This window comes from Typopeltis vanoorti, chromosome 1 (genome assembly GCF_054136105.1).
Source record: "Typopeltis vanoorti isolate ZY-2024b chromosome 1, IOZ_Tvanoo_1.0, whole genome shotgun sequence".
Classification (NCBI taxonomy): Eukaryota; Metazoa; Arthropoda; class Arachnida; order Uropygi; family Thelyphonidae; genus Typopeltis; species Typopeltis vanoorti.
This window is the reverse complement of record NC_143549.1, coordinates 45,648,352-45,675,110: the sequence shown is the minus strand read 5'-3', so window position 1 is coordinate 45,675,110 and position 26,759 is coordinate 45,648,352. Positions and strand designations below refer to the sequence as shown.

The 26,759-nt window shown below is 35.0% G+C and overlaps 1 protein-coding gene across 1 annotated transcript in view; it reads left to right on the top strand.

The window, feature by feature from the left end:
* Positions 1-26,759, top strand: part of LOC150109942 (EEF1A lysine methyltransferase 2) — a 108,512-nt gene that overhangs the window by 67,602 nt on the left and 14,151 nt on the right. Inside the window, exon 5 of the mRNA XM_090397318.1 lies at positions 15,722-15,803. Within this exon, the coding sequence (XP_090253444.1) occupies positions 15,722-15,803 (82 nt within the window). The remainder of the gene's footprint in view (positions 1-15,721; positions 15,804-26,759) is intronic.

Sequence of the window (26,759 nt, the reverse complement as noted above, 5' to 3'; positions counted from 1 at the left end):
CTGTTTGCTTACTTGGGAAATGGAGTAAAACCAGGTTTAAAATTACTTGGTATCTTTAACATATTTATACCCAAGGTAAAAATACTTTCTACATCTATATATATATATATATGAACTAATCCTAAATTAAAAATTTTTGCATAATCTGAATAAGCAACAGTACTTTATTACTGTATCTTTTATTTCCAGTACTGGTCCACTCATCCAAAGTAAGTAACACTGAAACAGTGTTCAGTTCTGCTAATTCTTTAATTTTTGATATTTGCTCTTTTTTATGTTCATAGATGTTTGGAATTGGGTATATGACTAATTCTTTGGTGATACACAATTCTGCTTTGCAATTGATTTATGTATAAAAGAACTATTGACAATCATTCGAACTCACATTCCATCTTCAGCAGCAAATATAGATACAATCACTTAATTTTTTTTTGTTTTTCAAACATTTAAAATTGACCGATCAACCTTAATACTTTTTTGAGCTACTTGATGGTTTCTTATTTTCCTCTGCTATTGTTTTAAAATGCGATTCATGTATATGTTCTAAATGCCTTATTAGTTCATTTCTTATTCCTTATATGAAATCTCTTTTGGACAATAATTGCACTGGTAATTCCTCATTTTTATATTTTTTTAAAAAGTTTTCAAACTTCAGATTGATTTATTTTTGCTTTGAAGCTAAAATGAAAATATTAAAATTATAATTATAGAAGTTTAGAGCTGAAAAGGTTTCAATTTTTCAGAAGTATAATGTAAATAATGAAAAATATTTTGGGTCCATCTATATTTTATAGCCAAATATTAAAAGAAACCTTAAAATTTTTCAGAGTTGCGTTGCTTGGACTCTGAAAAATTTTAAAATTTAAAATTTTGCACTACCCAAAAGATTTAAGTTCTTAGAAAGGCTGGCCTGGTTGGCTGCCTTTTTTTTTTTTTAAGTCAAACCTTTATAAACACATGAGCTATGCAATCTCATCAAAGAAGGCTTTGGAGAGCAGAAGTGCTATCCACACATTATAGAGCTTACAGAATGTCCACTAATATATAAAAGAAGCCAAGAGTTCAACCATCTCAGTACCATTCCACCAAAGAATGGTTAATAAGACTTCACAGATAAAATATCAAGGCTACTACATTAACAAAATATAAAGGTTACCTTCAACAAGATTTCTAATCTTCTGAAGTTTCTAGAACCTCCCAAAAAAAGGTCAACTATGCCTGTGGTTTGCACCACATTGGACAAATAGGCAGATTGGGAGAAGTTCACCAATCTGAACACATCAAGAACAGAGAATGAAAGGAAACGCAAATCAGAAGTAGCAGCATGTACAACTGAAACAAAAAAAAAAAAAAAAATATTTTGCCAACTCAAGGTATCATTATCAAAGTTACTTTAAATACACAGCCCCAATTTTGTTCCAGAACCTTCTGCATTAATCATAGTAACTGCAACAGAAATTTAAACATGGAAATGGAAAAGATAGAACTAAAATCACAGCAATCAATCTCTTGAGCAAAATATATTGGTGATTTTTGTCTGTTTGGTCTGTAAATGACTTCAGGATAACAATCTCCAAATTTTGGACAAAATTAATGTAGTCATGCTTGTCAAGATTAGAGAAATATGTTTTGGCTTCTATAATTTTTAATGACTTTTATACACTCTTTGCTTTCCTCCATTTAATCTTGAAGTGATGTCCAAAACATTGTGTAATAATCATGATTTCCATAATGATAGTAGATTATATGTTCGTATGTTTTTAAGGAACAGCTTTTAGCATTTACTCCAATCTATCTAAAATAGGCCAAGTTGCAGATGAATGGCACATAATACATGCATCAAAGAATGGATGAGAGGTGCTAATTTGATGTCTATTTTAAAGTAGCATGAAGGGATCAAAGCTGTATAACTGAGAGGAGACCTGCACATAGCCTTTGTTATTCATTATCTATATGGATCACGTTATGAAGTGGTATTAAATCTGATATCAAAATTGGAAATGTTAATCTCAGCTTTTTCAGAGAACCAACCAGGGCTTCTAACCTAAGGTTCAGTCCTCACTTTCTCGTGGTGCACCTGTTATCTAGGTAGCACCACGGTGCTACCTGGATACTGAACGATGAGGATGGGCTTGCAATTTAGGATTTAGTTGACCGAATTGTATTCTTATTGGCTTAAACCATAATGTAAAATGATGGTTCAACAAGACAGAATTCATTTTGGCTGGTGTCTCACCTGGTTAAACAAGGCCCCTGTTATTTTCGCCAGGATACCAGGGAAAACAGCAAAACGTCAGCTATGGAATGAATCCTGAAAAAGCATCCCAACTCAACATTGCCAATATTCAAGATTGGTACTATCAACATAAAAAGCCTGAAAAATGGAACTAGTTAAAGGAGTTAGGGAAAACAAGGAGTAGCTATAGAATTCACCACTAAATAAGAGGATAATGGATATGGATAATTTTTCTAAGGCATTTGATAGGATACCACACGATAGGCTGTTGTGTAAACTGGAGAATATGGGATTGGAACATAATCTATTGACTTGGATCAGGGATGGTTGACAGACAGATATCAAAAAGTGGTATGCAGTGGGTGTGAATCTGTCAGATTTAAGGTAACCAGTGGTGTACCTCAGGGTTCAGTCCTTGGGCCATTATTCAATCTATACATTAATGACATCAAGCAGTGTCTATCATCAGATTTGCAATTGTTTGCTAATGATGATATGAAGATAGGCAGGGTAATCAGGGATGCTACTGATATTCAGCAATTACAAAATGATTTTGAATAGACTGGAAATCTGGGCTAACGAAAATGGCTGTCAGTTTAATGTTAGTAAGTGTAAAGTTATGCAATCTGGAATGATTAGAGTTCCAGCAGAATATTATATTATTGCGGTTATGCTACAAGAAACTGAAGAGGCAAGGGATCTTGGTGTATTGGTGGATAAGAATTTAAAGTTCAAAGGTCACATAGCAAAAGTTGCAATTACAACTCAGAGGATAATTGCTATGTTGAAGCAAACCTTGACATGTAAGGATAAGGAAGTAATTTTGCCTCTTTATAAGGCTTTGATAAGACCCAACTTGGATTACTGTGCGTAGATTTGATCTCCCGGGTTCCAAGGGGATAAAGAAGCTGTGGAAAGGGAGCAAAGAAGAGTTACAAAGATTATATCCGGATTATGGGATTTAGATTATGAGGACAGATTGCAAGTATGTGGATTACAGACTCTGGTTAACAGGAGAAAGAGGGGTGATATGATAGAGGTCTATAAACTTTTGAATGGGTGTTATAGCATTTCAACTGATGAAATTTTTCATTATATGGAAGGTGGGAAGAGAACACGGGGGGCACCCATGGAAGTTAAATTTATTTGCAGTCAAGAAAGGGATAAGAACTAGGTTTTTTCTCCCGGAGAGCAGTGAGTGAGTGAGTGGAATAATTTGCCCTTACGCGTAGTGAGTGCATCTAGCGTAAATGAATTTAAGGGAAGGTATGATAGCTGGGTTGGGTAGTTTACCGCCTCCTTCGATGAATCCTTGATTCCCTGGAGGTCTCAGATAATAATAATGATAATAATAATAATCTTCTTGAATGGCAGGCAGTCTCAAGTAGAGTGATGTGGGCAAATATGAGAATGGGAAACTGGACAATGAGACTTATTTGTGCCTATGGTCTGATAGAAGGTTCTACTAAGACAGAAGTGGTGGAATTTTTTGAGGCTTTAGAGAAAGCAACTGACACAATGAAAATGGAAAAATTGGTCTTTGTTAGGGATCTAAATAGCAGAGTAGGATATGATCGTCAGACATACAAAAATATTTTGGAAAAATTTGGAGAAAAGAGCAAAGCTAATAATAATGGCAAATACCTGTTAGTTTTCTGCTCAGTAGATGGACTGGTTATTACTAACGCAATGCTCCACCATAAAAATGTGAACAAATTTAGGAGAGAATATCAGGGAATAAGAAAAATCTCATTGACTATGTTATTGTTGAGTGATGTTTACTGAACAATAACATAGTCATTGAGATTCAGGAGCCCTGAAGAAAACATTGATTGATTCAGCCATAGGGATATGTGGTGAGGTTGTTTGCAAGGATAGAAATATCAGAACTCCATGGTTGACACAGGAAGTTAAAGAGGCAGTGAAGGAAAAGACATAAGCATATCAAAAGTTCTTGGAAAATAAGTCAACTTGTGCTCTTTGAAAATACAGAGACAATTGTAAGAAAACTGAACAATTTGTAAAAACTAGCTAAATAAAAGTCATGGGAACACTTGGGTAAGAACATAGAAAATAAATATCAGGAAGGTGGCAACATATTCTGGAGACTGTTGAAAAAGCTCAAAATTGGAGGAAAGAGTGCTGTAAAAGGAATTAGAGATGATAAGGGTGATGACATGAAAACTGGAGAAAAACATATCCTCAAAGTATGGAGTAATTACTTCGAAAAATTGCTAAATGAAACAAGCAGTGACAGCACAGTAGTAAAGAAACACTCAACAGGCATGCAACGAGGAATACATATCCATACTTGAAGTAAAAAAAAGCGATCAAAAGCCTGAAATGTGAAAAGGAAGTGGGAATAGATTATATTTGACCAGAAATGCTCAAGTAAGGAGGTATAAAAGTCCTGCAGTGCCTGCACTGTACTATTCAGAATGCCTGGACAGAGGGACGAATTGCAGATGATTGGAGTAGAGCTCTCATAGTACTCATGAAAAGAGAAATAAAACTGAATGTGAGAATTACAGAGGTATTTCTCTATTGAGTGTTCCTGGTAAGATTTATGCAAGTATACTTGAGAAATGGTTGAGAACATTATAGAAGAGAAGCTTGGTGAAAAACAAGCTGGATTCAGGCTAAATAGAGGCTGTCAGGATCCGATTTTCACCTTATGGCAAATAGTTGAGAAATCATTGAAATATAACAAAGATCTGTATTTAAGTTTTGTAGCTATTCAAAAAGCTGCAGTTATATGGTATCAATGGGGCATTATATCAAGGAATACTTAGTGTTTATTTGAGTTGTAATTCAGCATTTAGAATTGAAGGAAGTACAGTAAGATGGTTTGATTTTAAATCGGGTGTCAGACAAGGATGTACATTATCCCCTCTGTTATTCATTATCTATATGGATCACATTATGAAGTTGGAGTCTTGACAGTTTATATAATAATGTAAGTTTTTCATGTAGTACTGTCATACCCTGTACACTCCTTGAGGGTATATGTCAGGAATTTGATGATGATGAAGATTATTATATTTATTATTATTATCTAAGATCTCCAAGTAGTTAAAAACTCATTAACTGAGACTATAGATCACCTGCACCAGCTGTTATACCTTCTCTTAAACTCATTTATACTGGATGCACTCACTCTTTAACATGCCAACTGTTCCACTGTTCTGTAAGAGAAAAATATAGCTCTCATTCCTTTCACTAACTTAACTTTCACTCATGCTCACTTATCCTCTCACCACTTTCCATACATAACAAAAAAAATTCATCAGTTGATAACCTAATAACACCCTTTTTGAAGTTTATAGGCCTCTATCATGTCATTCCTCTTTCTCCTGTTTGCCATTGTCTGAAATCTACATATTCTCAATCTTTTCTTGTAATCTACATTCTGTAATCCTGATATCATTTTTGTAAACTCTTCTTTACAGCCTATCCACAGCTTCTTTATCTCCTCTGTTCCTAGGAGATCAAATCTGTGCACAGCATTCTAGGTGCAATCATATCAAGATTTTTTTAGGTGGGAGATGAATTTCAGCACCTGATATGAAACAACTGCACCTAAAGTTACTTTAAAAAAGTTACATGTTTGGTCACTAGAGAAGGGTTTCCATCCTATAAAAAATAAGTTAAAAAATAACAAGAAAGGTATGAAATTAATAAAATAGAATCATTAACTCACCACAGTACATATGTACTATAGATTTACAAATAAGCCTTTCATGGATGGGATCCACATAAAAAAATAAATCTTGTAAAGAAGCAAAATGACTTATCCATACATGTCAATGTTTATTTCAACATTGCAATTATTCTCTGAGTTGTATATGCAGTTTGACCAATTGAACTGTAATATCTTATAATCCCAGCAGTATAATATACCATTGGAAATCTTGCCAAAGTGTATAACTTTATGATTGATATAATGATATAACTTTATGATATTGATATAATTGAGCCACTATCATTTCCCACTGTTCCAGCCTATTGAAATTATCCTGTAAGTGCTTTATATCGGTAGCATCCCTGATTGCCCTGCCTTTTTTCTCATTATCAGCAAACGGTTGCACGTTTCTTGTCAGGTCCTATTCAATATTATTAATGTATACATTGACTAACAGTGGTACATGATTTACATCACTAAAGATACCTTAAATCTGGTAGATTCACACTCACCATATATCACTTTCTGATACCTGCTCATCAGCCACCCACTTTTCCAAGTCAGTGGTTTATATTAATAAACAACATAAAATGGATTTAACTTACATTTGCATTTTTACTAGTATAAAATTTTTGCCTCTAGTATCAATGGCATCTTCAGTATGACTTTCAAATAAACAACAAGAACAGAAACTGGTATATTCAACAATGACATGCACACAAACTGCACATACATGATGTAGAGTAATATGGTCTAATTCAACCTTGATGCAAGGATGAACATTTTATACTAATAAAAATACATAAGTTAAATCCATTTAAGGTTAATGTTATTTATTAATTATCATGTCTTTCCTATATGGTGAGTTAGTTTATATTCCAGTCTCATTTTCTCTAATTTGTGCAATAGCCTTTCAAGTGATAGTTCAAGAGTTGTTGTATAGTCTGGATATGAATTTAGCATATATTATGATACCTCATCTGATCCTATTGCTAAATTCATATCCATGCTATGCAACAACTCTTGAACTTCATTTTTATGTACCTCTGTCTCTTCATTCAGTGTAGTAGTGGTGACATTATGTACCTTGTTACATACCTGATTCATAGATCTTAGTGAAGTGTGCACTATACAGTCTCATCTGCTTCTGACTACTGTCTTCATTCTGAAGTTATTCTTTTACTTTGTTGAAAGTTTTTTCACTTGGTAATAAATTAAAGATGCTAAGAAGTTATATTCTTACTTATGTTTGTACAATATTGCCTACCAGTTTTGCTAGTAACTGACTAGCTTTCTCAAGGCTTGTTTTTGCATTTACCATTTTGGTAAATGCAAAAAAGGTTTAAGAATACAAAAAAACGTTAGTACCTGTTAGGTAGCTAAGGTAACACGTTCGTGTGACAAGTCAGTATGAATTGTGACTTCCTACTAAGTGTCATGAACACGCATAATATGATTATTCGCATACTGTAGTTCTGTTGAACTGAGAGAATTAATTAGATTTTTCCAAGTATCGTTCAGCATGGCCCCTTGATTTCTGTTAAGGTTGCTGCCCATATGTAGCACTACTGCTGCTTCTTTGAATAATCGATGTCTGTAATCATTATCTACATAGGGCATAGAGCTGTTATCCCAGTCTATACTGTGGTTCAAAGTTGAAAAGTGATGTGCTAAACCGGAGGTGATCGTTCTGTTGTGATTTACATCTCCAACATGTTCTTTCTGTCTTATTTCCAGGCTTCTTGAAGTTTGTCCAATGTAGGAAAGACCGCACATGCATGGAATATTATACACACCTGGATATTTATAAAATGGAACACTGTCCTAGAAGATCTTAGAACCTGTCTGATGCTAGTAGTTGGTTTAAATACAACCCTGATGTTATGGGCTTTTAATAGTCTCGCAATTTTGGTGGAAATTGAACCAATAAAGGGGATGACTGCTGTTGAAATTTTCTGGGAGACTGTTCTTTCTTGTTGGTTATTTTTGTATAGAAATTTGTTGATGATGTTTCGAGGATAAGCATTTTGATAGTGTTATAGCGATTTGGGACAGTTCTGTCTGAACTTCTTCACCGTCGGAGATAAAGTTTCTGACTCGATTTTTCAACATGTGGATGATGCTCTGTTTATGTGGCCTATGATGGTTTGAAGAGTAATGTGGATATCGTCCAGTGTCCATAGGTTTTTTTGTAAATGGACAGTTTGAAATTGTTACCTTGTCTTTTAACTAGTATGTCTAAGAAGTGTAGTTCGCTGTTTTCTACTTCTAGAGTAAATTTGATTTTATTGTGGAGCGAGTTGATTCTATTGACAAACATATGTAGGTTTTCCATGTTGTCCTACCATATGATGAAGATATCATCCACATATCTCCACCATATTGAAGGTTTAGGAATAATGTTGGTGAAGATTTCATTTCCAAATTTCTCCATGAAAAGGTCTGCACATGGTGGTGACAGAGGGCTGCCCATGGCTAGGCCTTCTAATTGTTGGTAAATCTTGTTAACTTTGAAGAAATTTGATTATAAGCAGTGCTTGAACATCTTTGTAAAACAGGCATAATGGCCAGTCTAGACATAGTATCCTTATTCACGAATGTACCAGTAGAAGAAGTCATGAACATTATCAAAGATCTCTTTCCTGCTGATATTACATATACTTGGATAAGTATTAGCAAAGAATTAAACAAGAATATAATTTCTTGGCATCTTTAATTTAATTTATAATCAAGTGAAAAAACTTTCAACAACTAACCAGAGTATTTTAATAATAAAATATTACATCGTTTTCATTCCGGAAAGAGCCGGAATGAAAAAGGTTAGCTTTATTAGCTTTTTAATAAAAATAAATAATTAAGTTATTTATTTATTTTTATAAAAAAAAAAAAAAGCTAATAAATTATGTTTTTAAACTGCATTAAAATAGTATGTGCGACATCCTATTCTTTCTTCACAAAACTACCAAAGAAAGGATATATTTAAAATAAGCACGGATAGCATAACAAAGTGATCAGGGATAGTGATCATTCCTTAAAATCATTGTAAAGAGGATCGGCGCACATCGGCTTTTTTCTTGATTCAACTTTCATTGCCATAATGTCATCTCAAATTTACCAGATCATTATGTCGTTGCATTCAAGATTTCTTTTGTTACAACTTAAATGTTTAATGTGCAAATAGTTACTTAGGGAAAGAGTCGAATGAAAAAGGTTAGCTTTATTACACAACAGTGGAGGAATGTGATATGGTCCGATGACTTCACATACACACTTTTTGTTGCAAATGGAGGAATACGTGTGGCATCAGCCAAAGGAAGTTTACCAGCCAGATTACTTGTTTCCAACTGTGAAAGGTTTTAGCTGTTGTGTAATCGTCTGGTGCACATTCTCACGGCTTTCTTTAAGGTTTGCATCTGAAATTTTTTTCTTCTTTTCAAACTTTCAGTTTTTCTTAAATAATATTTTTGTATTTAAGTTTATAGTTCACATCCGATAGCTATTCAACTTTGATGAACCAAAATGAACACCCGATGTTTCGTCCTTCATATCAAGGTCGTCATCTGAGCATACACATGCATACAAAGAAATAAGCTGCACTACAATCTACATGGTTTGCTAAAGTTACTGACCAACCTTTACAACAATTATTGGCCTGACCTCTGGTGAGAAAAGAAAAATCTTGACTACATCAAAGCTAGAGCCCTATTATTATTATCTATTGGAAGTTTATTTTCCACTTGGTTAGACTATAATAGATTTAGTTTAATCCTTTACCCAAGCGTAGGCAAACAAAGTTTACCTACACTTTCGACCTCTATCAAGAAATACTAAGAAATAATGCTTTTGCCTTAGTATCAAAACTTCTGGGTCTGGCTCCCACTGACGAGACCCTAATACAGGTTCGAAACCTGTCTTGGTAGTGGCTCTTCCCTTAATGCACAGCATTATACATGTCCACAAGGAGATGTGTTTGCATTATGGGAGATACTGATACAAGAAGTGATGAGAGCTTAGACCCTTTACTACGAGTTGCTTCAGTCCTGAAGATACTTCAGGTGCAAACTTTGTTTGCTTACACTTGCGTAAAGGATTAAATTCATTATTATCTAATTGGTTAAAAATTAAATTGGGCTGGAGAGCAACATGTTTATATATATATATATATATATATATATATATGTAGAAAGTTTTTTACCTTGGGTATAATATACGTTAAAGATACCAAGCTATTTTAAATATAAACTTGGTTTTAATCCATTTCCCAAGTAAGCAAACAGACAAGTAAGTCAAGTTTGCATCTGCAAGTAGTGCAAGTCTGGGTGACCCGCACATAGTGCAAGTCTTAGGCAACTTGTGGTAAAGGTGGAATAAGCTCTGATCACTATTCTTGGTATTTACCCTTAATGCAAGACACATCTCCTTGAGGAGATGTATGATGCTATGCATTAAAGGCAAGGGGCCACTACCCAGACTGGTTTCGACCTTTATTGAGGTCTGATCAGTGGGAGCCAGGCTTTAGAAATACCAAGGTTTAAGTAATACAGAGGTTATAAATATTTTACCAAAACAAGTTACCATAAGGTGCTTTGACCTTATTAAATAAAAATCTCAGGATGAGAGATAGATGTAGAAAGTTTTTTACCTTGGGTGTAATATACGTTAAAGATACCAAGCTATTTTAAATATAAACCTGGTTTTAATCCATTTCCCAAGTAAGCAAACAGACAAGTAAGTCAACTTTGCGCCTGCAAGTAGTGCAAGTTCTTGCAGGTGCAAACTTGACTTACTTGTCTGTTTTCTTACTTGGGAAATGGATTAAAATTCCGACGTCAATAAAGGCCAAAACCGGTTTGGGTAGTGGCCCTTTGCCTTTAATGCATAGCATTATACATCTCCTCAAGGAGATGTGCCTTGCATTAAGTGTAAATACCAAGAATAGTGATCAGAGCTTATTCTACCTTTACCACGAGTTGCCTGAGACTTGCACTATGTGTGTGGGTCACCCAGGCTTGCACTACTTGCAGGCACAAACTTGACTTACTTGTCTGTTTGCTTACTTTGGAAATGGATTGAAACCAGGTTTAAATTTAAAATAGCTTGGTATCTTTAACATACATATATATATATATATATATCCATGGGGGGGGGTGCGGTCAAAGCTGTATAATTGAGAGGAGACCTCCACATAGCCTTTAAAGGAATGCGGAGAACCGACCAGGGCTTCTGACCTAATGTCCAATCCTCACCTTCTCGTGGTGCACCCTGTTGGGTATATACCTGGATACTGAACGGACGAGGATGGGCTGACAATTTGGGATTTAGCTGACCAGATTGTATTCTTATCGATTTAACAAAAATACAAAATGATGGTACAACATGACAAAATTTCATGCCGGCTGGGGGTGTTGCCCAGTTAAACAAGGTCCCCATTGTTTTTGCCAGGGAACAGGGCAAATAACGAAAAGTCAGCTACTGGAACAAATCTGAAAACAAACCCCAACTCAACATCACCAGAGTTAGAGATTGGTACTATCAACATAAGAAGCCTGAATGGTAAGGAAATGGAGCTAGCTGAGGAATTAGATAAGTACCAGATTGACATAATAGGGGTGACTGAAACAAAAAAGACAAAAACTGGTGAGATGTTTCTGAGCAATAAATACAAAATGTTATATTCAGGCAATGACAATCAAGGAAAAGAAGGAGTAGCCATAGTATTCAACACTAAATATGAGGCTAATCTTCTTGAATGGCAGTCAGTCTCAAGTAGAGTGATGAGCAAATATCAGAATGGGGAACTGGACAATGAGACTTATTTGTACCAATGGTCCCACAGACGGTTCTACTAAGGTAGAAGGGGAGGAATTTTTTGAGGCTTTAGAAAAAAGTAACTGACACAATGAAAAAAAAAAGTCGGTCCTTGTTTGGGACTTAAATAGCAGAGTAGGAAATGATTGTCAGACATATAAAAATATTTGGAGAAAATTTGGAGAAAAGAGCAAAGCTAACAATAATGGCAAATACCTGTTGGATTTCTGCTCAGGACATGGACTGGTTATTACTAACACCATGTTCCAACATAAAAATGTGCACAAATTCACATGGAGAGAAGAGGCAAGGAATAAGAAAAGTCTCATTGACTGTGATATTGTTGATAGTGATGTTTTCTCCCTGGTGCAGTACACCAGACTGTACAGAGGGTTTGAAATTGGAAGTGATCACTATTTCGTCTTCAGCAGGATAAAATTGAATTTGATATTGAAAAGAATAACATGTAAGAAAGTTTTAAAGCGAATAAAAGTTGAGCAGCTCTCAGATGTGAACTGTAGACTTAAATACACAAAGATTATTGAAGAAAAATTGAAAGAGTTTGAGAACAGGACCAAACTTTGGATATTGTGGTAAGCCTTGAAGAAAACCCTGATTGATTCAGCCAGAGATGCATGTGGTGAGGTTGTCTGCAAGGATAGAAAAATCAGAACTCCATGGGGGACACTGGAAGTGAAGGAAAAGAAGAAAGCATATCAAAAGTTCCTGTCAAATAAGACTGCTTGTGCTCTTAGAGAATATAGAGACAAATGCAAGAATGCTAAACACTGTGTAAAACTAGCTAAACAAAAGTCATGGGAGGACTTTGGCAAGAATATAGAAAATAAATATCAAGAAGGTGGTAAAATATTCTGGAAGTTGGTTGTTGAAGAAGCTTAAAAATGGAGGTAAGAATGCTGTAAAAGGACTTAGAGATGGTAAAGGTGACATGAAAACGGGAGAAAAAGCTATCTTTTTCTCTTATGGAGTAATTACTTCGAAAAATTGCTAAATGAAACAAGCAGTAATAGCACAGTGGTAAAAAACACTCTACTGTCATACAGTCAGGAATACATATCCATACTTTAAGTAGAAAAAGCTATCAAAGGCATGAAATGTGGAAAGGCAGCAGGAGTAGATGATATTTGACCAGAAATGCTGAAGTATGGTGGTATAAAAGTCTTACAGTGACTGCACTGCATAGTTCAAGAAGTCCCAGACGGAGGCACGAATTCCTGATGATTGGAGTTGGAGTAGAGCTCTCATAGTACTCATATATAAAAAGGGAAATAAAACTAAATGTGAGAATAACAGAGGTATTTCCCTACTGAGTGTTCCTGGCAAGATTTATGCAAGTATACTCGTGAAACTGTTGAGAAGAATTGTTGAAGAAAAGCTTGGTAAAGAACAAGCCAAATAGACGCTGTCAGGATCAGATCTTCACTTTACGACAAATAGTTGAAAAATCATGTCTTTAAGTTTTGTTGATATGGAAAAGGCATATGACAAGGTGCCAAGAGAGAAGCTATTCAATGTGCTACAGTTATATGGTGTCAATGGGGCATTATATCAAGCAATATGTAGTCTTTACAACTGACTTACAATTCTTTTGAGTTGTAAGTCAGCAGTTAGAATTGAAGGAAGTACAGGAAGATGGTTTAATGTTAAATCTGGTGTGAGAGAAGGATGGACATTATCCCCTCTGTTATTCATTATCTATATGGATCACATTATGAAGGAAAGTGGTATTAAACATGATATCAAAATTGGAGATGTTAATGTCAGCTCTTTGCTTTATGCGGATGATGTTATACTTCTAAATAAATCCGCTACAAGTCTGCATGATTCGCTGACTAAATTGAATAACTGTTGTAATAGATATGGTATGAAGATCAGCAATAAAAAAACAAAGACAATGAAAATAGGCAGAATCGTTGAAAATGTCAACTGCATTGTGAATAGAGAACCTGTGGAACAAGTAAAACATTTCAGCTACTTAGGTACGATTTTTAGCGAAGATGATGAAATTAAGTATGAAAATAGACAACAGAATCAACAAAGCTGGTATGGTAGGAAGTCAATTGAATAAATTTATATGGAATAAGAGAGAAATTAGCCAATACACTAAATTAGCTGTATATGAGACAGTGTTCAAACCAGTTTTAACTTATGGATCTGAGAACTGGGTTAGAAGTAAAACACTTGACCAAAGACTAGAGACCGTAGATATGAGAGTCCTGAGAAAGATTAGAAGCGTGAACAGATGTCATCAATGGCAATGCCATATGAAAAACGAGGATAATAGGAAACAACTTGACATTGTTTGCATCCAGGAATGCGTTAGCAGGGCTAATCTTAGGTGGTATGGTCACTTAAACAGAATGGGCGAGGAAAGATTAGCAAAACAAGTGTTCTCTACCAGGTTGGCAAGAAAACGACCCAGAGGAAGACCAAGATATAGGTGGATTGATACAGTATAAAGTGCCTTAGATGATAGAAATATAACATCTGCTAATGTTGGAGTCTTGACAAGTAACAGACTGATTTGGAGGAAAATTGTAGATAGGAAGTTAGTAATGATGTAAATTTTTCATGTAATACTTCATATCCTGTACACCCTTTGAGGGTACATGGCAGGAATTTGATGATGATGATGATATTATAGTTGCTCCTTCTTTTTCCTTGATTCTTATTGCCTGAATATAACATCTCATATTTGTTGCTTAGAAAGATCTCACCTGTTTTTTGCCTTTGTTTTGGTAACACCTGTTATGTTGATCTGGTACTTATCTAATTTTTCTGCTAGTTCTATTTCTTTTCCATTGATGCTTCTTATGTTGTTGGTTCTAATCTTGATCTCTGCTGATGTTGAGTTGGGATTTATTTTCCAGTAGCTGATTTTTTACTGTTTATCCTGGTTCCCCTGATGAAAACAACAGGGACTTGTTTAACTGGATGACGCCCCAGGTGGCATGAAATTTCATCATGCTGTACCATCATTTTGAGTTATGGTTTAAGTCGTAAGAATACAATTTAGTTGTCTAAATCCCAATTTGTCATCCCATCCTCATTCATTCAGTATCCAGGTAGATATCTACCAAGGTGCACCACGAGAAAGTGAGATTGGACCTGATGGTCAGAAGCAGTGTTTGGTTCTCTGCATTCCCCTAAAGGCCGTGTGGATATCTCCTCCTAGTTTTCCAAGCTTGACTCTTAAGCACCCCCAGGATGGAAATAGCAAGAAGATCAGTAAGGCTAGTATGGTAGTTACTGCACATCATCAAACTTATCTGCATAAGAAGTTTGTAAGAAATACGAGAGAGAGTGAGAGAGAGAGAGAGAGAGAGAGATTGGCCAAAACTCCTAAATAGCAGTATACCAAGACAGTAACTCTCCTTTCCCAATCTCAGTGTTGGTTTAGAAATAAAGTAGTTGATCAAAGACTTGAGACTGCAGATATGAGATTGTGAGAAAAATAATGGGTTTGAACATGTTATCAGTGTCAGAATGATATTAAATATGAATATATCAGGAAGGAACTTGATAATGTTAATATTTGAAATGGGTGTGAGTAGAGCTTATCTCAAATGATATATGGTCAGTGAAACAGAATGGTAAAGGAAAGGTCAACAGAAGCAGGAATTTGATTCCAGGAAGGCAGAAAAAAGACCAGAGAATAATGAAGATTTGATGGAATGATGCAGTTAGAAGTGCATTAGAAGACTGAAATCTAAGATCTGACAGTATTGGAGTCCGGACAAGAGATTAATTTGTCAATAAGAAGTCAGTAACAACATAACCGTTTCGTGTAGTAGTATTATTATAATATCCTGTTACATCCCCGAGGATACATATCAGGAATCTAATGATGATTATGATGATAATATAGTGTTTAATAAATATAGAATTTGAACAGTGTATTTCATTTTCACCTATATTGGAAACTTATATTAATTTGGTGTTCACAGTGAAATTATCCCATTTCTTATCAGTAGGTTGCAGATTTTCTTCAGGATCAAAATTCACATTTACTTGATGGTTGGAAGAACCAGAAATATAAAGTTCTTCTAGATAAAGGTATGTTACATTGAGAACCTTGCATTTAATATATGCCCTACTGTAATTTACAGCTTAAAGTTTGACTGAATAAAAAAAAAAAAAATAAATTTTTATTATTTTTTTTATTCAGTCAAACTTTAAACTGTAAATGTTATGAATGAATTGTTATGAATATGGTGGATAGGTAGAAATGTATGCTTTGGATTCAGACTTTTGAGTGTGTCATTGGACAGAAAAGAGAAAGTTTCTCAACCAGGCCAAGCAGATTGTAAATATATAAGTATACAAAAAATTCAGGAAGTAACTTGTTATGTCTAAATACAAATGCCAATAGCATCAGAAACAAGATGATAGAGTTTGTTGCCTTAGTGAATATATATTCTGGCCTAAGATTATTGGCATTAGTGAAGCCTGGCTATCAAAGTCAGATATAGTAACTGGATTTGAGTGTAAAGGTTACAGTAGTTTTAAGAAGGACAGAGGAGATAGGAGAGGTGATGTGGGAATATTACTAATGATATCAAATGATTTGAGTCCAGTTAGAGTAGAAGCATATTAAAGCAATAACAGTAATAGCATTCCATGTAGCAATGAGCTTTAGGTGATCTAGTGTGAAGTCGAGGCTAGCAGGATGAAATATGATAGTTGTTGCTACAGATCTGGAATGAAGAAGAATTTATTGAGCTTTTGCATGACAACTTTCTCAGGTAGCAGATGAAAGAAGCAATCCAAGGTTAAAGAGGATTAGAGTTGATTATAGCATTAAAGGGTCTCAGACAGGAATGTGAGTTTTGCAACCACTTGGTAACAGTGCTCATGCTGTACTGTCCCAGAAAGTAATAACTAACTATACAGATGCTCCAAATAGGACAGGTTATGTGCTGACTACAAAGCTGGAAATTATGACAAACTGAAGAGTCCCCCCATGGTGTCTATTGAATGGGAAGGATATCAACAATGCATGTGAAGCTTTGAAAAAGTGCTTAAATGAGACAGCACCTCAATGTGTCCCTAGAGTTTGAAGAATAAACAGGGTGGAGATGAAAAGATGTGCAATCTTATTATGCAAGAGATCCATAAGATGATGTGAAAGAAATATCATGAGAATAAGAGTGAGCAAGTGAAATTATTAAACATATACATAGGCCAGAAAAGGTGAGAGTTGTTAAAAAAAAAAATGAATGCGGAAGAACAATTTTAGTGAATGGAGACAGTATCTTGAAGACTGTGTGGCAGTGTGAGAGACGGTTAAACAGAGTGAGACAGTAGACAGTAAGATAGAGACAATGGAGACAGTGTGAGAAGCAGATGAGATTATTTAAACAATGAGTGTTCACTTTTCCAAAATCTATCAAATGACACAAAGAAGCTAAAACTACATTTGATATAGAGATAGGTGCATGAAAATGAGGTTTGGGAGCTATCAAACTTTGATATGAATTCAACACTAAGACTAGATGAGGATATCAGCATATATGCTGATATCATTTTTAACACTCTCCTTTGCACTTTCTCCACTGTATCAAAATCACAAGAATTATAAAATAAAGTAAAATAAACTTTATTACTGTAGAATTTTTGCCCAAGTATCATGGCATTGTCAGTATAGGATTACAATGGGCAATTAAACAAAGATAATTCTAAAAAGTGCCACCTGAGTAGCTAATGTAAGATATATAAATAATGTCAATAATTTCCTAACTTATATATATATATATATATATATATATATATATATATATATATATATGTTATATGTTATATATGTATATATATGTTATATGTTATATATGTATATATATGTTATATGTTATATATGTATATATATGTTATATGTTATATATGTGTATATATATAAACAAAATAAAGTTAGTACTTTTTAAATCTGCTAATCTTTACTATCTTCCACAAAGGGGATAAATGTAGACCCTCAGATCTTTAAGTTAGGACAATGAAGTAAAGTTTCAGATATTTCTTTATAAAGATGTTCTATGAAGAAACAACTTTTATGAAGGATTCTTGTCTTGTTCCAATAAATTCTTATTTAGTATTTATTGATAGCATGTTCTGCAAGTCCAGACTGTTCAGGCTCATAGTATTTAATATATGACATATTCTTAGATGAATAAAAGCAGATCTTCCAGTTTGTCCAAAATAAGATAACTCTGAAAAGCAAGTAATCTTGTAGATGCCTGGATAACTGAGAGATGGAAGCTTATCTATAGGAGAAGTGAGAAAGCTGGATTTTTTTTGATGGTACATAAGGCAACAAAAATATTCATTGGTTTAAAAACTTTTGCTATCCATTCAGCAATGCCATGTACACAAGGAATAGGAATGCTAGTTATTTAGCAATATTATTATTATTTGTTATAGTGCTGGATATCAGGGATGCTACCGATATCCAGCACTTACAAAATGATTTAAATAGTCTAGAAATTTGGGCAAACGAAAATGGCTGTCAGTTTCATGTTAGGAGAATACTACCTTTGATTCCATAGTATCAGTTACTGAATGGGAAAAATGTCAGCAGTGCATGGGAATCTTTGAAAAAGTGCTTAAATGAGGCGGTATGGTATCTGAATGTATCCTTAGTGTTCGAAGAATAAATAGGTTGAGAGGGAAATTGATGTGCAACTTTATTAAGCAAGAGATCCACAAGAAGAAGAAGAAGAAGATGATGTGGAAAGAATATTGTGATAATAAATGTGAGAGGAGTAATAAAATATATAAAGCTCGGGCCAGAATAGTAACATGTGTAGAAAGCTAAATCAGAATATGAAAAGAAATTGGCTATGTAAGCTAAAGACAATCCAAAAGAATTTTTTCATTATGCTGAAAGCAAAACAAAGAATGAATGTGGAAGAATAACTTTAATTGAATGCAGAGGTACTCTAGTGTCAGAAGCTAATGAGATTGTTCATTTAATGAGTGTTCACTTTGCTAAAATATATCAACCAGGTGTATGCAGCATGGTGCACAGTACTACGGATACATTGGATGAAGACTTAGAGGTGCATGAAAATGAGGTTCAAGAGCTTGCAGAACCTGGATAACAATTTGTTAATAAAGACAGATGGAATATCAACATGTTTGCTATAGGAATGTTCATCCGAATTGGCTAGGCCTTTCACATGTTTGTATAGCTTGGGTCTCAATTCAGGAATGATACCACAGGAATGGAAGGAATGTACGATAGTTCCATTGCATAAGGGTGGTGCAAAAACTAATGTGTCTAACAACCGACCTATCAGTATCTCTAGTGTGGCAGTAAGATTTTAGAGAAGTTAGTAAGAAAACTCGCATACAGAAATAGGTAGACAAACAAGCTATACTCTGTGAGGAGCAGCATGGGGTTCTAAACGAAGATCATGTTTTAGCAATTTGCTCATATTTTATAACAATGTTACAGCCGAGTTAGATAAAGGGAACGGATACACTTTGATAATGTTGGATTTTTCTAAGGCATTTGGTAGGATACCACACGAAAGGCTGTTGCATAAACTGGAGAATATGGGACTGGAATATAAACTGTTGACTTGGATCAGTGCATGGTTGACAGACAGATATCAAAAAGTGGTATATGGTAAGTGTGAATCTGCTAGATTTAAGGTGACTAATGGTGTACCTCAGGGTTCAGTCCTTGGGCCATTGTTGTTCAATCTATACATAAATGACATTTGGAAGAGTCTAACAGGAGATGTGAAAATTGTTTGCTGGTGATGTGAAGATGGGGCATGACAATCTGGAATGCTACCAATATCCAGCACTTACAAAATGATTTGATTAGGCTGGAAATTTGGCCAATGAAAATGGCTGTCAGTTTAATGTTAGTAAATGTAAAGTTATGTACTTTGGCATGATGAGATTTCCAACAGCATATTATATTAGTGGGGTTCTGCTAAAAGAAACTGATGAGGCTAGGGATTTTGATGTAATGGTGGATAGTAATTTGAAGTTCAAAGGTCACATAGCAAAAGTTATAAATACAACTCAGAGGATACTTGTGATGTTGAAGTGAACGTTAATATGTAAGGAAGTCATTTTGCCTCTTCATAAGGCTTGATAAAACCACACCTGGATTATTATGTGCAGATTTGGTCTCCCAGGTTCCAAGAGGATAAAGAAACTGTGGAAAGGGTGCAAAGAAGAGTTACAAAGATTATATTTGATTATATCAAAGATTATGGGATTTAGATTATGAGGACAGATTGTGAGTATGTGGATTACAGACTCTGGTTAACAGGAGAAAGAGGATGATATGATTGATAGAAGTCTATAAACTTTAAAATGGGTGTTGTAGGATATTGTCTGATGAAATTTTTCATTATATATGAGGGTTGTCTGAAAAGTTCTCAGCCTAACAATGAAAAAACGAATTTATAATTTCAAAATTAGTTTTATTTTTCAACATAATCTCCCTTAAGACTAATACATTTTTTCCAGCGATGCTCCAGTGCCATTATCCCGTTCCTGTAGTGGTTCTTAGTAAAATCTGCAAAATACCCCTGTACAGCTGCAATCACCTCTTGATTCGAAGAAAAATGCTGATCAGCGAGGAAGAGTTTTAGTTTTGGGAAGAGATAGAAGTCAGAGAGAGCCAAATCTGGAGAATAGGGTGGATGTTCCAACAATTCATAGTGGATCCCTTAATTTTCCTATTGCCAAAACACCTTTGTGGGCAGGGGCATTGTCCTGATGAAAGATGATTTTTTTCTTCTGCAAACTGGGTTTTTTCTAACAAATTTTTCCCTCTAGTCTGGTTAAAAGATCGGAATAATATTCCCTGGTTATTGTTTTACCCTTTTCAAGATAATTAATGAATAAATGTTTTAGCATCTCAAAAGACCGATGCCATGACCTTTCCTGCTGATCGAACTGACTTTGGCACTGAACAACCGGCTTCTGTCCACGCTTTTGACTGCTGTTTGGATTCTGGTGTTTAATGATGAATCCAAGTCTCATCCATAGTAATAAATCGACACACAAAATCAGTTTTATTTTTGTTAAAATGCTCCAAGCACTTTTTAGAGATTTTCATGCAAGTGTGTTTTTGATCTGCTGTGAGCAAATGCAGCACCCACCTTGCACAAAGGTTTTTCATTTGCAATTCTTCATGCAAAATATATCCTACACATTCGTTTGAAATGCCTATAGTCTCAGCAATTTCATGCACTTTGACTCGCCGGTCATCCAATACCATATCGTGCACTTGATCAATGGTTTCTGGTGTTGTTACACTCTTTGGACGTCTTTCACATGGATCATCTTGAAGGCTGGTACGGCCACATTTAAACTCGGCATCCCATTTCTTAATTGTCGAAAAACGAAGGAGAAGAGTGCCCATAAACTTTTATGAACTTTGAATGAATTTCTTTTGTCGTTAAGCCTTGTTTTACAAAGAATTTTATAACCACACGATACTCAGTTTTATCCATTTCAAGGGATACAGTCAACACTTCTGCTTTAGACAGCTGTATAAAATAAAGACTTTGTTTTATACGGCTGATAGATAACACATGCATTATCTGTACAAAAGAGTCTAAATTCATTAAAAATTAACATGCACAGTATACATTAGAAAGGTATGAGAGGTAAATCAAATGTAATAACAAAACTAAGGTAGAAGTATTACTTAATATTTATTGAACATTACACTATTCAAATCCAAAAAATTCTTCATCAGACTCAATATTGAATCAATTGCGTTAAAAATTTCATTTGGTATTTCTTCAGCTTCATAATCATTGTCACCAGATACCACTGCATTCAATTGTGCTTTAATGAAACCATTTCTAACACAGTTTTCACTTACAGCAGCCCAACTTTCTACAATCCACGTAACTATATCTTTACATGACGTTCTTTTCATCTGCCCTGTTTTGTTATATTCATGGATGCCATTCAAATTCATTAAAAATTAACATGCACAGTATACATTAGAAAGGTATGAGAGGTAAATCAAATGTAATAACAAAACTAAGGTAGAAGTATTACTTAATATTTATTGAACATTACACTATTCAAATCCAAAAAATTCTTCATCAGACTCAATATTGAATCAAGTGCGTTAAAAATTTCATTTGGTATTTCTTCAGCTTCATAATCATTGTCACCAGATACCACTGCATTCAATTGTGCTTTAATGAAACCATTTCTAACACAGTTTTCACTTACAGCAGCCCAACTTTCTACAATCCACGTAACTATATCTTTACATGACGTTCTTTTTCATCTGCCCTGTTTTGTTATATTCATCGATGCCATTCATCATCCAGTCTTCCCGCTTAGCCCACAAATTTGTCTTTGAATAGTTTATTTACTGCAAGATCAAGGGGTTGGAGTTTTTTTTTAAACCAGCTGGAATGACAGCCAATTTGAAATACAATTGTTTTAACTTCTGCTGTTGTGTGTGCTACACAAATCCAACACTAACAAAGATTTTGGGTTGAAAAATGCCATTTTTCTCTTTCACCACACGTTCTCCAACCAAAATTTCATCACCTTGGAATTTATCCAACCTTTATCATTAGCAGTAACAATAATAGCTTTGGAATCACAACCTTTTGGAACAGTCTTTCTTTTGAAAATCACCATCAGTGGCAGTTTGGAACTATCTGCAGTTACGCGGAGAACCACAGTAAAGTTAGACCTTTCGTGCCCTGTTGTATCAACTGAAACCTCTTTTGCTTGAGCCTTTTGCCATTCATGAATACTACTTTCTCCAACACTGATCAATCTACCAGCTTCACGATTCCCTTTTTCCTTTGCTACTTCTACCACTTCAAGCTTGAACTGCGCTGTATAGGATTTTGTCACCTGAACAAATGGACAAGGTCCACTATCTCCATGTTCTATGCAACAAATGATTAGTTATTTTGAAGAAACAGGATCATTGGGAGTTAAACCTAGCAGTGCTCATAAACCTATCAGTTCACAGCAAATGAATGAAGTTGCTACTGCTGTTGTGGAGTAGGCCATGAACAACAGTGTTAGTTCCTACAGTGCATGTGCTGCTTCAAGACACATGGATATGCCTTGCACAACTGTCTAGAAAATTCTATGAAAGATTCTGCATTTCTATCTCCATTCAAGATAACCCTCACACAGGAGTTGCACCCACTGGAATAATAAATTTAGTTTAATCCTTCATCCAAGTGTAAGCAAGCAAAGTTTGTGCCTGAAAATATCTTCAGGACTGAGGTAAGGTGGTGCAACACCAGGCAACTCCGAGCAAAGGTGGACCAAGCTCTCATCACTCCTTGTCTCAGTATCTCCCATAATGCAAAGTACATCTCCTTGCGGACATGTATACTGCTATGCATTAAGGGAAGGGCCACTACCCAGACCAGTTTCGACTTTTATTGAGGTCTTGTCAGTGGGAGGCAGACCCAAACATGGAGATACTAAGGCAGAAGCAATAGGAGAGGTCTTATTTACCTATACAAGTTGCCAACAGGTGTACCACCTTATTATTGAATTACTCTGGATTTAGAGAAATAAACTTCCTTTAGAAGAATAAACTTCATTTAGAAAAATAAACTAAAGAAATAAAAATAAACTTCCAGCACCCACTGGACTTTGAAAGTCGACTGACATTCACTTTAACATTCCTTTCTCGAGTGGGCTTGGATGGTGCATGGCTGTGGATGATTTTTTGGGGAGATGAGGCTCACTTTGACCTGAACAGAGCTTTGAATGCCACAATTACAGAATATGGGCTACTCAAAACCTGCATGCAATTCAGTAAATTCCTTTGCATTCATCCAAAGTTACTGTCTGGTGTGAGTTTACAGCTTTGTTTATAATTGGACCATTCTTCTTTGAGGATATTTGCCAGTTAGATCCCACAATCTGCTCAGTTGCTGCCAGAGGTATCACAATATGATAAACAATTTTGTTGTGCCATAGCTACAGCAGTACCTGTACACAGATTCAGTCATATTTCATGCATAATGGGACCTCTACACATTGGTTGATCTTTATACGATGTTCTTTGAGACCATTTCACAGAAGCTAGAGTGATCAGCCATGCATTTCCCACTGCTGCATGGCTGCCTTGTTCACCTGATCTGACCCTGGGGATTTCTCAAAGATAGGATTTAACTGGATCATCCTGATAACTTGACAGCACTGAAAGACAGCATAATGCAATATGTGTGCAACATCAGTCCCAACTAGCTGCATTCTGCTTGAACACACTGTGCAAAGGATGCAGTTGGCATACTAGGAAGGGCAGCATATTGAACAGTACAGTTTGTGAATACATAATAGAAGTGAATATAAATGTGTTAATGCTTGTATTGCTTTTCTCCTTACACACACACACACACACACACACACACACACACACACACACACACACACACACAGAAAAATTACCACATCTACATACGATGCATCATCAACACTCTTGATGGCGAATTTACCCTCCCCCCCCTTCCTCAGCTATCACTCCATATGATGTGCAATCAATTCCTGCAAAATTTTACATCTTTGGATCACTGGGTGTCACTCCACAAGGACTTAAATAGGACTTTAATTTTTCTCACCCTGTACATTGTTCAAAGTGTTCCATGAAGAAGTTAGCAATAGCAGGAGAAAGAGGATTGCCCATGGCTGTACCTTCAATTTGATTTTAAAGGAGAAATAACCAGAATGTATTACAGAATGAAATCTACCATAAAAAGGAGATTTAACTGACTGCAGTAATTGGAGAGGAATATCATTATTAAACACAAGTAAAAGACTATAACAAGAATGATATTAGAAAGAATAAAAAAAGAAATAGACCAGAAGCTAAGTTCTATTATAATAATAATAATAATAATAATAATAGAACAGTCATAGAATGACAGTCAAATCTTTATATCAACTTTATTGATTTTTAAAAAGCATTGACAGAAAAGCAATGTAGAAATTAATGTTATATTATGGCATACCATGTAAATTTATCAACATAGTTTAAAAAAATGTATGAAAAATGTAAACTACAATGGAGAACTTTCACAAAGGTTTGAAATTAAAACACGGGTCATCAGGGCTGTATTTTCTCGCCATCAATATTTCTTATTTGTAGATTTGAAAAACACCAAAGGAATACAGTGGAAGAATTTAATAGAACAGCTATGTGACCTAGATTTTGCAGATGATATATAGATGATATGTGTTTACTTGCACATACATAACAATATGAAGGAAAAAAACAATAAAATTCAATGAAGAAGCCTTGACTGTTGGATTAAGAATAAATAAAATAAAAAGAACAAACAAAAAAGAAGACATAGTACTGGATAGTCAAATTTTAAAAACAGTGGAGAACTTGAATTACCTAGGATCAATAATAAACAAGGAGGAGCAGAGGAAGATATAAAACCTAAGACAGAGAGAGAGTACAGAGAATTTTTAACGTTAGGTAAAATATGGAGATCAAAGGAAATGATTTATAAAACAACATCAGATTAATAAAAATGCTAAATCAGTTCTGTTCCGTGTAACAGAAACATGGACAACACAAGCAATTAGGAAATGCTGCAAAGCTTGTTAAATAATTGTTTAAGAAGAATTCTATAAAATGGCCAATAAAGATCCAATAAAGAATTATGCAGAAAACAAAACAAAAACCACTAATGTATGATAGCAGTCAGAGAAAATGGAGATGGAAAAAGCATGTACCAAGAAAACCTGAAAAAAGACAAAGTCAAGCAAGCATTAGACTTGAATCCACAAGGAAATGGAAGAGAGAGATAGACTAAAGATGAGCTGGCAGGTGAGGAATAGAATAAGAGCTCAGGAAGATTGGAAAGAACCAGACACAGACAAATAGAGAAGCACAAAACAGAGTTAGATAGAGATCTGTGGTTGAGGCACTATGCTCCCAATGGAGTGAAGAGGAATAAGTGATCCACTAATCTACTAGATCTGTACCAATACCCAAATATATATGTAATTTTGTTAGACCCCACCTCACACTGGATGGTTTCAAGCTCACTGCCACATGGAAAATTGTTATTGCAGTCATAGGTCTCATTCTAACTGAATTTAAGTCATCCAATATCATTAGCAGTAAACATCCCCTCATCTCATATCCTGTCTATCTGTTCTAAAAATACTGTACCCTTCACACTCAATATCAGTTAGTTATGTCTGTTTCTCTTAGGTCTCACTAATCCCCGTAATCTTAGGTCTTAATGTATTCACCAAGGCAACAAAATATACCCCTTTGTTTCTGATACTCTTAGTATTCATGTACAGACATATGTCACCTATACACTTTTTTTTGTATACTCTTCTCTGTAGTCTCTATAACAGTTGGACAACTTGCAAATCTCTGTTCTTATCTAGTGCCTTACTTATGCAGACATCCTTGCACATGCTTGATAAGTCCAAACTGGACAAACATGAACTCATTCTCTCCCCATCATTTCCATGATAATGCCCATTCCCATCATTAACACAGTTACATAATGTTGTTGCTCTTACACACAGACTCACACCATTCCTCCATCATAATTCAGCTTCCTTGATTCTCTCTGTTTGGTCTCATACCAGTCAATAATTTTTCAAGGCTCCTGATACAAAATGCATTCAAGTATAGGCATGTATGACTGTTTCAAATACAAAAGAGATTTCAGAAAATAATTTGTTTAGTTCTGAAGATGAGGATGAAGATTAAAATCATTGTAATCCTCCATTTTTTCCTTGATATATAATTGTTTTATACCAAAATTCTCTGAAATTGTTTTCTATCAATGTGTGATAAGATGTTATAATTATTTTCAAAAATATGTACTTTTTTTTTTCAGTAAAATAATTTTTTTCTCCCAAAAATGCCCCTAAAATACAGATGCATTTTATATAATACCTGCAAATATGATATGTGTGTGTACGTGTGTGTACGCATGTATGCAGTTGATTTGCACTACATTTTCACTAATGACATGCACAGGGTTTTCATTTAGCACCCTTAATTTC